The 12457-nt window shown below is 49.1% G+C and overlaps 6 protein-coding genes across 6 annotated transcripts; 3 read left to right on the top strand and 3 right to left on the bottom strand.

The window, feature by feature from the left end:
* Nucleotides 1-256: 256 nt before the first annotated feature.
* BDV37DRAFT_278375 (class I glutamine amidotransferase-like protein) lies at nt 257-951 on the top strand (the record flags this gene model as incomplete). Its single annotated transcript, XM_032086037.1, has 2 exons — nt 257-776; nt 827-951. The coding sequence occupies 2 exons, from the start codon at nt 257-259 to the stop codon at nt 949-951; spliced, it is 645 nt and encodes a 214-aa protein (XP_031946175.1).
* A 507-nt stretch (nt 952-1458) lies between these two features.
* BDV37DRAFT_237460 (Zn(II)2Cys6 transcription factor) lies at nt 1459-3144 on the bottom strand. Its single transcript, XM_032080726.1, has one exon. The coding sequence runs from the start codon at nt 3092-3094 to the stop codon at nt 1523-1525; it is 1572 nt and encodes a 523-aa protein (XP_031946174.1). The 5' UTR covers nt 3095-3144; the 3' UTR covers nt 1459-1522.
* Nucleotides 3145-5086: 1942 nt separating this feature from the next.
* BDV37DRAFT_278373 (flavin monoamine oxidase family protein) lies at nt 5087-6722 on the top strand (the record flags this gene model as incomplete). The annotated part of the gene is made up of 4 exons (XM_032086036.1): nt 5087-5270; nt 5324-5568; nt 5631-6422; nt 6483-6722. The coding sequence occupies 4 exons, from the start codon at nt 5087-5089 to the stop codon at nt 6720-6722; spliced, it is 1461 nt and encodes a 486-aa protein (XP_031946173.1).
* Nucleotides 6723-7717: 995 nt separating this feature from the next.
* On the top strand, nt 7718-8515 carry BDV37DRAFT_278372 (major facilitator superfamily domain-containing protein; the record flags this gene model as incomplete). Its single annotated transcript, XM_032086035.1, has 1 exon — nt 7718-8515. The coding sequence occupies one exon, from the start codon at nt 7718-7720 to the stop codon at nt 8513-8515; it is 798 nt and encodes a 265-aa protein (XP_031946172.1).
* A 198-nt stretch (nt 8516-8713) lies between these two features.
* BDV37DRAFT_278371 (dienelactone hydrolase family protein) lies at nt 8714-9469 on the bottom strand (the record flags this gene model as incomplete). The annotated part of the gene is made up of 1 exon (XM_032086034.1): nt 8714-9469. The coding sequence occupies one exon, from the start codon at nt 9467-9469 to the stop codon at nt 8714-8716; it is 756 nt and encodes a 251-aa protein (XP_031946171.1).
* Nucleotides 9470-9847: 378 nt separating this feature from the next.
* On the bottom strand, nt 9848-11793 carry BDV37DRAFT_268067 (major facilitator superfamily domain-containing protein; the record flags this gene model as incomplete). Its single annotated transcript, XM_032084115.1, has 9 exons — nt 9848-10194; nt 10266-10564; nt 10638-10755; nt 10813-10901; nt 10955-11054; nt 11145-11269; nt 11333-11492; nt 11541-11623; nt 11690-11793. The coding sequence occupies 9 exons, from the start codon at nt 11791-11793 to the stop codon at nt 9848-9850; spliced, it is 1425 nt and encodes a 474-aa protein (XP_031946170.1).
* Between the last annotated feature and the right edge of the window lie 664 nt (nt 11794-12457).

Here is a 12457-nt window from a genome sequence, read left to right as displayed (position 1 = left end):
GTTTATGTAACGTCCAATTGGAGAGAGGGTTTAGATCATCGTGGCTGTGGGTGATACGGACTCTTGGTTTGATGAGTGATCCATCGTGGTTGCCGAAGAGCATGCTAAATGTGGATAGTGCACTGGAAATGTATATAAGGTTCTCTGCTACCTTGTTCAAAGTTCCTTGATCATGAAGCAGAGAACCTCGTTTATGTTTTGGCAGCCTCGCAGTAACAGACATCGACTTGCCTCGTCTTGATTTTCGACAACCAACATGTCCTCCAATGTACTCACAGTTGGTGTCTTGTTGGTGGGGGTTAACCAGTTACTGGATGTCTCCCCAGTTGACTTGCTTGGCATGTTGTCCACGAAGTACCTCAAGCTCGCTGAGTTGCCCGGCTCTATCCAACAAGAAGGGCTCGATATTAGTATTAGATACATATCGGATGTACCGGGCAATCATAAGGTCACCGCCGATGCAGCATTGGAGGTTACTCATCTAATTGATTCTCCGGAGTGTCACCCTGGCAAGCTGGACATTCTGATGCTTCCAGGATCGGACCAATTTAGGCCAAGCGAAGAGGTCGTCAGATTCATAAAAGGTCACGCTGCATCGCACGGGACTACAATCCTGACAATCTGCACCGGCACGTTCATGGCCGCCGCTGCGGGGGTATTCGACGGCAAAATGGCGACGGGCCCAAGGACATTTTACAAGGAGCTACGACAGCGGTTCCCTCAGGTCAATTGGGTCGACCAGAGATGGGTACAGGACGGAAATACGTGGAGCAGTGGTCAGCCCTTTGGTCTCTTGTCTTCGTGAGCATCAGCTAATCCATATTAGGCAATATAACAAATGGCCAGGATATGATCTCTGCGTTCATCAGACAGCGATGGCCAGGTATCTTGAGCGAAACGGTGCTTGGAATGTCCGATGTTGCGCATCGGAAGGATAACTATGACAATTGATGACATCCTGGTGGACGATTTCCCTGGAAACAGAGCGCGGAGCGAAGGACTGCGATTGTGTGCAGTTCTGAGGAGTATCATTGTTCTCTATCATATCTGGACCAACCACGAGTGATTGTTACCTAGTTTTCTTCTTTGCGTAGAGACTCGTCACCTAGCCTGTTTATGCTATATCAAGGAGTTGCGGAGCTGCGGGTGGCTGCTGTGACTCTTCGTATAAAAAGATGTATCGCAACACACCACTGGTAGGTGACGCTCGTGCGTAGCCCCCAGTTTCCCCGGAAAACCCCAACATGAATAGTACAAAAAGGCGGCACAGACTCTGCAGAGAACAAGGCCCCAGCGCTATAGTGGTATGTCGGTCTGGAATAGTAGAGTAGAAAGATACCCTAAGCCAATACATCTAATCATCTAACCAGTAGTTGTTCCTATAAATGTCATTAAACGGTAAAGATAAAATTTGAACTTTGAATTATTAGATGTATGACTGAATAACCAAGGGGGAGGGGGGGGGATATACATCAGGTAGGGAAGCAATCCACACGACATAGAACTTCATAAGACCGCCTGATCAAAAGAGAATGAAATTTCCAACCTGAGCCTCATTATCCCGAGCAAACTGTATCCAACCTATGTCGTCTGACTCCAGGCTTGACCAAAATATTCGCAAGAACTGTAAAGCTGTGTGATTCCACCACATCCCAGTAATAATGAGTACCTTGAGGAAGAGGTCCTCCACCATAAGCTGCTTATTCCTGTCTCCACGGCATTCAGTGCCTAGAATGAATAACGGTATGAACAGGTCATGAGAGAACTGTTGCTCGGAGCCGTAAATTATTGAGTGCACACATTGTTGGAGCTGTCCTAGGCAAGACTCCAGAGCGTCGTCCAGCTTGTCCGGCGGCGCCAATGCCTGGTAGCTGTAAATTATAATGGCATAGTAGTGCGATAGTATGACGGTTTCAAGGCACCCTCGCGCTTGTTGGTGCATGGGAAATGACGCAAGAGCGGCGAGAAGTCCATAGTAAGCGCCTTCGGCTCGCTGATGCCATAATTGCATTCGCACCTCGGGAATATGTTGGCGGTACCGCAAGGATGTATATCGGCTCCTTTCCATTATAGTAATCTCGCTGAGAAGCTTAGTAAAGGTCCACGGGGACTCGCTATGTATGTGCTCAAAGAGGAAAGCTGTAATGGGACTTGCCTTCTCGTCGAAGACTGATATCCCATTTAGAATCTCAATATCAGCTACCTCCTTAAGTAAAAAAGTCTCTGAAGGGCTCCTTAGCCCGTTGTATTTCCCCTGGACAACCTGAGAACGGATCACGGTTTGACAGGCCCGTAGATGAAGTCTCCAATCCGTGGATCCCGGGATGAAAGCATCTGCATAGCATAACAGGACTGTAGACGCAAGGATATCAGTGGGGAACCTTGGAAGTCGGCAGCGCCTGGAGGAATTCTGATCGCAAAGGAAATCGGAACGTATTCTTTCATTAACTATCCGAAGACTGGAGTCCCTCAGACGCTGGTAGATGAAACGAAAGCGTGCCCTTTCATCAGCAGACCGTGCACACGCAACTGATAGATGGGCAGCAGCGTGACTAGCCATAGCTAGGCGGAGACAAAGCGAATATGGGGCGATAGGCTGGATGGTGTTCCGCCATGGATTTTCTGGAAGATCAATCCATCTGAAGCGAGGCACGACTTCAAGGAAGAAGTGACGGTGAAGGTAGTTAAATACTAGAGCCGAGCTATATCTTTCAGTGATGCCCAAGTCTTTGCTTGCAGGCATAGTAGGTATCGCATCGCGCGGCTCAGTAGCAGTCTCAACGACAACAGCGGACGACTCTCCGGCCGCTTGTCCGTCGACGAGGCGAGTCATCACTTGCCTTGGGCTTGAATGCTTGTCTACCGAGATTTGCCGTCGCCTCGTCTTAGCAGATCCAAGAATTGGTGTAGTCTTTCCCATAAACTTTCCTCTGCTTGCAATACCCTGGTTCCACTTCAGGTAGAGTGGCTTAAAACCAGGACATTGAAGATCTCGACTTGCACATTTTGCGCATGTTGGGATGCTCCGATCACATTTCACGCGCCGATTAATACATCGAGGGCAGTCTGAATTTGCATCAATATGCGCACGCATCAGAATTGCCACTGAGCATTCGAATACGTACCATGCGATGCGACTTGACGATTGGGCAGCAGAGCGTCAATGCGAATATTCTTCCTCCTGCCTTCCCTTGGCATAATGACACTTTGCCCCCCGAAATTTGCACCTCAATTTCCTTTTTTTTTTTTTTTTTTTTTTTTTTTTTTTTTTTTTTTTTTTTTTTTTTTTTTTTCCTGCAAATGGCCACCCACGACTTTTGGTATCTTTGTGATAGTCGATGAGGAACTGGCGGCAATACCCTTCAAGGACGTTTGCGCTCATGCGCAGGCGGGGTCACGTTTCTTGATTGGCTGGATGCAGCTGACTCGGGCTTTTTGGTGGATCTGCTGGCCCTAAACTTTGAAGATTTGCTCGCCCCCCCATCTAGGCGGTGGAATCTCGTACGTACGAGTTGGGGCTATAGTATGCTAATATATATACTATCAAGTTGTTCCTCAGTGAGGCAGTTAGCATGTGTTGAAGAAGCCTATCCCAGAGTAATCTCTGATAACCCAAGGGGGTGCTACGGTGCTCTAGACGTTTGTCTCAAGATATACTGGTCCAGCCGCTCCAGTACATACGTCGCGGCGTAGAGAGGCAAACAGACTGTAGGTCGCCATGGCATGGTCAACATGAAACGACTGGTCCTAGCTATACTATTATGATTTCCTGCGGGCTCCAATGTTTCATTTATCAGGTGCGATAATCTCGTCCAGCTGAATGCCAGCGAGAGAACAGGTTTTCGACATCGAGCCCAGAACAAGTACACCGTGGTAGTCAAAAATCGCTGACCAGAAGTGGAATGCCACCAGACGTACTGTGCCCGTAATAATTGTGGGAACGTGGGGAATAAGTACGATTTGAACCATATGATGATATATGTGTTTCACGGCAACGCCAAGAATCGTTCTCACCGCTAGAGTTCGAATATGCGAATTCCCGTGAGGTGGGTCAGGTTGTTAAGATACATCCAGTCTCCGGTCTTCTCGAGCTCATGGTTCTCGGGACGATATCTGTTTTCCTTATTCAGCGTCTACCAAAGGACTTTGAGCACTTATACTTTCCGGGACGGGCAAGATCTGCTGGTCAGTCCGAACTCTGCAGACAATATAATGGCCGAGGCTTATCGTGGTGAAAGCAAAGGAAGTCAGAGCCAATGGCACCCTGTCTGTTGAGGACCTGGGTATTATGATTGATCGGATTAGGTATGGGAGTCGTTCACACACTCGTAGTTCAATAGAATACATTTTTCTATCCAGGAGCTTCGTAAAATGGACTCTCATATGAGATACTGCATTAGTACTAGCCTCAGAAACATCATTGAATGATTTTTGTCTCCACTGTGGGTTTCCCCAACTCTTTTACCCACACAAATGCTTTTCTCTCCCGTCCTTCCCAGTAGAGGGGCTGGGACGGCGAACCTTGTTAACAACTCGCCCCCGATGCGGAGAGACTGCGATCCCTCACCATACGTGCTTCCTTGGAATTGGGACTAGTCCTGAACTAGGAGCTCGGGCGAGAAACACACAGTGACTTCTCGAAGTTCGAGATCTTGACCAATGGACTACCCTCAAATGTCGACTGACCTGCGGCTGATCCTGGACACCACACCATAATTCTAGTCTCATCAGGGAACAGGAGCGCTGAATATGCTGTCTCTCAACTATAATTGGTTTGATCCGCCTTGCTCTTGAGGTCACTCGCTACATGCCAGGCGCATTTTGGAAAACACCAGATCCACACGGGGCTCATCTTGGTCGCGTATCTTGTAGCATCAGCACAGTAGTAATCGTCAATGTAAGACTCCGTGGCACGAAAGTCAAAGGGGGGAGCTCGGAAGAAAATCGCATGTGTACAGGCTATATAAAGGTCGAACGCTCTGCCGAAGATCCTACTCACTCGTTCTGTAACTCACTGCTTTGAGGTCGAGGAGCTACCACTTTTAGTTCTCCATTCTACGTATATTGACGCTTCGAATCTCTCCCAATGGCGACTCGGGACGGCTTCTACTTTGACAATGGTACTGCAGCCTTGCAACACGGCCTTAAATGTGCTGGAGCCATCAGTCCCCCAAATAACATTACTGGGAAAGAAACACAACCCTACGATGTGATCATTGTTGGCGCAGGCTACGCTGGCTTGACTGCTTGCAGAGACTTGTGTATAGCTGGTAAGATGTTATTATCAGTGTAAGGATACATCGCTCATCCGTTCATGCTCCAGGATACAATGTGCTCCTCCTCGAAGCTCGGGACAGGATTGGCGGGCGGACCTACACTGCTGAAGTCGATGGTCATTTATACGAAATGGGCGGCACTTGGGTCCACTGGAATCAACCGCATGTCTATCGTGAGATGTCCAGATATGATCTAACAGCGCTTTTGCCCAGCCATGTTGAGAGTAGCAGCCCCAATTACTGTGCCACATCATTTGAAGGCAAACACCAAAATGTGGACCAGATGAAATTGGTATTCATATCTTCGAATCCATGCCCCGATCAAGTGTTAGACCTGGCTGACTAGAGCTCAAGCACGCGATGACCGAGAAAGCGTTCAAAATGCTGTGCGACGTGGATGGCAAGTCTGGACGGGAAGTCCTCCCATATCCGCACAATCCACACCACAACCCCAAAGCCAAACATTGGGAACAGATGTCAGTTGCTCAGCGCCTTGATCAGATAAAAGCAGCGCTCACGGGCGACGAGCTCGCTGCACTCCAGGCGCATCTGTCGTCGATTTGTGGGATTGATATGGATAAGGCTGGACTGTTTGATGTTCTCCGGTGGTGGGCACTGGGTGGATATACCATGGATGGTCTATACGAGACAGGGGACCAATTTAAGATCCCCACGGGCCAATCAAACTTCGCACGTTGTTTCTTTGAGGAATCGCTTCAGAGCCATCACCTCAAATATTCATTTAATACGGTTGTAACGTCGATCCAGGATCAAGGAAATCGGGTCATCGTGAATCGAACTTGGTCTGCGAAACGAGTAATCTGCGCAGTTCCGTTGAATGTGCTCCGCAAGGTTGCCTTTGAACCGGCACTAAGCCCATCTAAGATGGCAGCAACTCGTCCTGGAAATATTAATCACGGTGCAAAGGTCCACCTCGAAGCATCAAGCTCAGCGCTCCGATCATGGTCGTGCGCATCTTGGCCACCAACGAGAGTCTGTCATGGATCTGGGGACGGCTTAACCCCAGATGGGAACACACATATTGTTTGCTTCGGCTCAAATAAAGACTTCCTTAGACCAGAACAAGATGCTCAAGATTTTGCGGCTGATTGCCAGAAGCTACAGGACATGGATATTAGGAAGACTGTAAGTCACTGCCCCATACAACACAAGATGTCAAGCCAGTAATGCCTAATTCATCCTCAGGTGTGGCATAATTGGAGCAAGGACCCATTTTCCGAGGGGTCGTGGTGTATGTTTCAGCCGAACTTTAGTTTCCAACATCTAAAAGCACTTCAGCAACGGGCAGGGAATATTCTGTTCGCCAATTCGGATTGGGCCCTAGGCTGGCGTGGGTTTATTGACGGCGCAATCGAACGAGGGGGACGAGCTGCGAAAGATGTTTCTTCCGAGCTTGACACTTTTAGGAAACCAGCTAAGATCTAATGCCCTTTGAGAATCAGATAAAGCAACGACTCATCGGCTAGGCTATTAGCGTCGGCTGTCAGGATAAACGCGCCGGTGTTTTGAAGAGTGGGGATTGCTTAACGAATATCACTTGAAGTTTACTCCATTCTTCTGGATACAGCTATCTCAACTCACCCCAACGAGGCCAATTGAGGAGTTAGTCAGACCGTATAACCCCAGCTCAATCCAGGAAGACTCCCTGAATTTCATCATAGCTTTGGTGTAGTATCTGTAGATGAGCGATTAGACCCACGACCGCGTCACTGATGGGTGCTCGGGATAGAAGGTAATGCTCTTGTAAGCCGGGTACCATGGTGGGGACCTATTCCTCGCACTACAAGCCATCTATTATTGTAGATATAAAGTTATGAAAGTCGCTATATTTTTAAAAATGAGGAGACATAGTCCATTGGAGGCAACTCGGCCAGTCATCGCGTGTAATTATAGGAGACGTATCTCTCGGCATTTAAAATTAAGCATAGATAGTCTTGCGAGAGGCAGTAACCTGGAAGTCCATAGAAATCCATACCACAGTCAAGTGAGGTAATGGCAACAGCGACCAATACTTCCATCCCAACAACCCAACAACGACTGTTGAGCCGATGGAGGGCGAGGGATAGTTCTCACTCGAGATTATCCCGAAGACTTCATATAGTCTTGAATAGGTAGGCACTACAAAAGGTGAAACAGAATCTCAAAATAACATCCCGTACTAACCTTGATTGGGAGGCTACTTTTTCTAAGCCACGAAGATAGGACTATTTGCAGCCAGCCTATATAATAGTTATATTACAATAGCCCTTGGGCTCGCCTGTGTCTGGCTGGCTGGCGTTATTGGGGCACGGTGGAGTAGCCTGATTGGGGTCGTATTGTTCGGCGCCAGCACACTCGTCGGCAGTTTCACTGTCAGCAATATCGGAGGTCTGTTTATATCGGCTGCCCTCTACGGTCTAGGAGGGAGCCTGATGTTCACCATGTCCAATAGCTTACCGCTCCAGTGGTTCAATGACCGCCTCGGCACAGCTAACGGACTGGTCAAGCTCGGGGGTGGCGTCGGTGCCACCGTCATGGCACTTGTTGTGCAGCAGCTCATTGATAAAGTCGGCATCGCCTGGACCTTCCGCGTCATCGCCTTGATGTCTCTGGCTAGTGGGATCCCGACCGCGCTGCTAATTAGGGAGAGGGCACCACCATCTTCCTCCTCGATAAACATGTCACCTTTCCGCAATCTGACATTCTTCTTTCTGTTCGTAGCCGGCTTTGTTGGCATTTTCGCCCTTTACATACCTTCTTTCTTCCTGCCTACTGTTGCCACCTCGATAGGGCTCTCATCCACGACTGCTGCAGCTGTCATGGCTTGCTACAATGCTTGCATGGCCCTAGGCCGTCTGGCCTCGGGCATCGCCTGCAACAAGTTCGGCTCCACCAACATGCTCCTCGTGACCATGGCCCTCAACGCTGCCACTATGCTGGCAATCTGGTCCGTTGCATCCACCTTTGCTGTTCTCATCATATTTACCGCCCTCAATGGAATTGCAAACGGGGCGTTCTTTGTCACCATGCCGACGGCCGTCGGGAGGCTACTAGGTCCACATGCAGCGCCTGCGGGCATAGGCATGGCCATCGCCGGCTGGAGCATCGGTGATCTGCTGGGTAATCCGATCGCGGGCTTCTTGATCGCGGCCACGCATGCGGACCGATGGGTGTGGTCTTATTGTTATATGTACCTGAATAACGCTGTTATGTTTCTGTGTAAACGTATCTTGGCTTGAATATCGACTCAGCCAGGAAGCCGCAGTCCAAACTTCGTTCACATTCCTAAGCAACTTCTCTATGGAGTAGCTACTTATTCTTCAGGTTACTATCAGCATAGGTTAATGAGATGGTTACTCAGCCCTAATACATCACATAGTAAGTCGTATTAATTCATTAACTATCATCGCAACGCATAATAGCTACAAAACGTGCTTTCAAGCATCCTTCAAGAGGTGTCTGAACCACCCAACAACCGCGTTCTTTCCTCTCTCCATCGCCGCCCTCTCCCCAGGCTTATTCTCATCACCGCGAATAAAACAGGCATGCACGACTCCTGGGAAATGCTGATAGTCGAATGGCACATTCAAGCGCTGCAGGGTCTCAAACGTATATACTTTCAGCTCCACGGGATACACCTGATCAATCTCCGGCGCAAGCATCTGCACAGGGACATCCACTTCATCGATATCCTTTCTCGTAAGCAGAGACGGATGACCGACGGCGATACAATCCACCAACGGCGCAGATGCATGTTCCTTTGCAGCTAGGCGAAACGACGCCCATCCACCATAGCAATAACCCACCACGCCGACTTTCTTATACCCAAGTTCCTGCTTCAGAGCACGTGCAGAGGCGAAGATCTCCGGCTCGCGCTGCTCTCTGCCATTTCGTTTAAAGAAACCCGGTAGATCGATTTGGTCGAACTTCTCCGCGGAAATGAGGTCGAAGTCTAGGACCTCCCCGCCGAAAAAGTCCGGCACGAAGACAGTTGCGCCAACTTCGCGGGCGAAGTGGTCTGCAAGGAGACGGACATTGGGGAATGTCCAGCCGAAGAGGTCGGCGATGAACAGGATCGCCACGTCTGGGTTATCCCCCGTGATGTAGACGTCGTTGTTGGAGAGTTTGTCGGTGCGGCCGGTGGGTGTGCCTTGCCAGGAGAAGCCTTGGATGCAGCACTTGGAGAAGGACATTCTGGTTTACTGTGTCGACGAGCGGGCTTGTACTCTACTTTGCTTGATCTGGTTGCTGAGCCTTTGTCGGAAGGTTTTGGTTTACGTCGACAGTGTTTATAAGCCATGGCGGACGTAAGCTTACTTATCTCCGCCTGATCGTCGCACGCTATATTCCTTCCGATGACGAGGCCTTCACAATTCAGTCGGTTAATCCCGGAAACCTGACAAATTATGTAGACAAGAAGACCTGGGGTAGACCATGCGGATTTGTGCCAGCCATTTGGCTCCCAATGATGGAATGAATACAGCATTATAGATGACAGTAAATGGCCTTTCAGACGGCCATCGATTGTTCAGTCCTAGTACTATTGGATGTCTCAACATCTTCGCTATCCTTTAGGTCACCCAACGTGTCTGACTAGTGCCTTTCATCTTCATATTCTCTCGCCGGTAGTAAAGAGTTAAGCAGAAGGCCAGAATTGCAGCTAGAAAGCTCATCCCAGCATTGACCCCATGACCCAATCGGTATGCCGGGGCATCCTGCGCTCTATATATCCAGACTCCGATGATTTGCCCGGGGCCCGAGAACGATATGTTGAGTGCGGTTGTTATAGACCGAGCTGTGGTCGTGTGAATATTGTCTCCTACCCAGGCGTTAAGTGAGGGTAGACCCCCAAAGGCCCCAGCAGTAGCAATGACGAGGAACGCATAGCGTGCAGTATAAGCCTTAACCGGAAGAGATGCTAGCAGATAATCAGCATTGCACCAATGAGATGAGGATAAATGTGATAAATGATTCCCTATCCGCACTTACCTTGAATAGCGAAAGCAACAAACGCAACAAGCTGGGAGCCACATGCGATGGCTCCTCGACATTTCAGCCGGTCTGAAAGCCACGCAAGCCCTAAAGTCACAACATACGCAACAGCGTAGGGCGGAACGGTAAAGAGCTGTGCTTGGAGGTCTGTATAGCCCAGACCCAGAATGATTGTCGGGGCGAACAAGGACAGCGATGCAACCCCAGCTGATATGGTTAGATATGTAAGGTAGTGAAGGTAGAGTCTTCCTGTTAGAAGGGTTTCCTTCGCGTCTTTCCAGTTGAGTTTGTCCTCACTTCAAAGCTCAGTCAGCAAACCTTCCCGTTTGAACGTTGGAATGATTAGATAGCAGATCAAAGATCACTCACCCCGAGGAACCGTCACCTGCTAGACGAAGCGCTTGGAACTTTTTCTCTTCATCCGTGAGCCACCCTACTTTCTCAGGGTAGCTTGGCAGGAAAAGAAACACCAGTAGGCCAGCGGCAACTGGAAGAGAAAAACACCATTAATGGGCCTTTCCGGTATCATAGAGAATGGACTTACTGGTGGGCACTCCTTCCACCAGGAAGAGCCATCGCCAGCCCTCCAACCCTCGAGCCCCATTCAGGTGCCCGACACCATATGCGATTGCACTAATTGTTGTTAGGGATCGTCAACATCCTGAATCTTAAATGATTGTTCATACCCGCCAAAGGCGCCTGATAGTGTGGCACTGCACATGAATACTGCGATTCGAGTGGCGCGTTCCGCGGGCTTGTACCAGAATGTGAAATAATAAATCATGCCTGACGGATGGAAGAAAAATTAGGCAAATGGGGAAAAACAGATGAAAGAGCGAAATGCCCTATATCAAATGGAATGAGAGAAGTACATACCTGGAAATGCACCGGCTTCCGCAGCCCCCAGGAGAAATCGGAGGGCTGCTAGCCCAGCAAAATTGTACGTAAACCCGATGCCCAAGCAGAATGAACCAAACGCAATGACAAGTAGACCCAGCCACCTAATTATGCGTTAGAGAGTGGTATAAGATGGCGTCTCATTCGGGCGTATTTGAAAGCCTTACCTGCGCGGTTGAAATATTTTCAATGCCAGATTGCTCGGCGCTTCAAATACTGAATATGCCACGAGGAAAACCATCATTGCAATCGTGTATTGGTGGTTGGAGATGTTGTTGGTTTCCAAGAGGGTATCATTTGTGGATGAATTGAGGATCTTCGCATTTCCTTAGACAGGTCAGTAAGTTGAGGCCATGGCAGTCGATGGGCACCTACCAATGTTCGACCGGTCGAGATAGCATAAGAGGTATATAATTGCAGTCGATGGTAGGAGCCGGCAATCGATTTTCCGAACAATCCTGGTCAATCGTAGGTCAGTGGATGTTTTCACTAACTAGAGGCGATCCTTCTAGTCCATAACTTACCTCCTTTCCAGGTCTGGGTCTATACTGGGAACATCCTCAAGTTCCTCAGCATGCTCACATTTGATGTCTCCATTGAGACTAGCTTCTACGTCACTTGAAGGCATTGTTTTGCGTAGTGAAGTAGAAGCAGATTGATGTGGTGAAACTTGAAGGAATTGGGTTTATATGGGATGGTTGGCCGTGCGACGGGTGGAATGCGAAGATAAAATGACAGCCCAGCCTGGAGCTGTGGAATTCTTTGAGGTTGACACCATGTCATTACGCCTACAGTTTGCCATGTCTTCCCCACAAATCCAGGCCTACTGCAGACTTTGACCCTGTACAGGGCATATTTAACCGGGGCAGCAGAAGCCCAGTTCAGGGAAAAGTTTAAAAAACAGGACGAGGGAACGCCACTGGCTGTGGATGTGTAAGGATTCGATTCTCAGTTGTATGATCAGCATCAACACCATGGTATCGGGGAGATATCCGATCAGCATAACGCTCTGAGTCTTGCGGGGTAGGGTTTGTCCAGCGAAAGCTGCAGGATGGCACGGTCCTCTCGCTGTATGTGGTTTGTGCATGGGGGGAGACATAACCACGTCACCAGTAGACACAGAGTACTACCAGATTGACTCTGACTAGAGCAACGGCTTGTTCTTGTTAGCTACCCAGGATATCATTTATGGGTGGCGTTATTTCTCCTTCGTCGGAGATGGTGGTGTACTCCCCGGTGTACTCATCCCAGGTTTGATATCACGTAGAGGATGCGAGGCAACCCCCGCTTCG

This window comes from Aspergillus pseudonomiae (genome assembly GCF_009193645.1).
Source record: "Aspergillus pseudonomiae strain CBS 119388 unplaced genomic scaffold BDV37scaffold_4, whole genome shotgun sequence".
In the NCBI taxonomy this organism is placed as follows: Eukaryota; Fungi; Ascomycota; class Eurotiomycetes; order Eurotiales; family Aspergillaceae; genus Aspergillus; species Aspergillus pseudonomiae.
The sequence above is the reverse complement of the archived record's forward strand: the minus strand, read 5'-3'. Positions and strand labels throughout refer to the sequence as shown.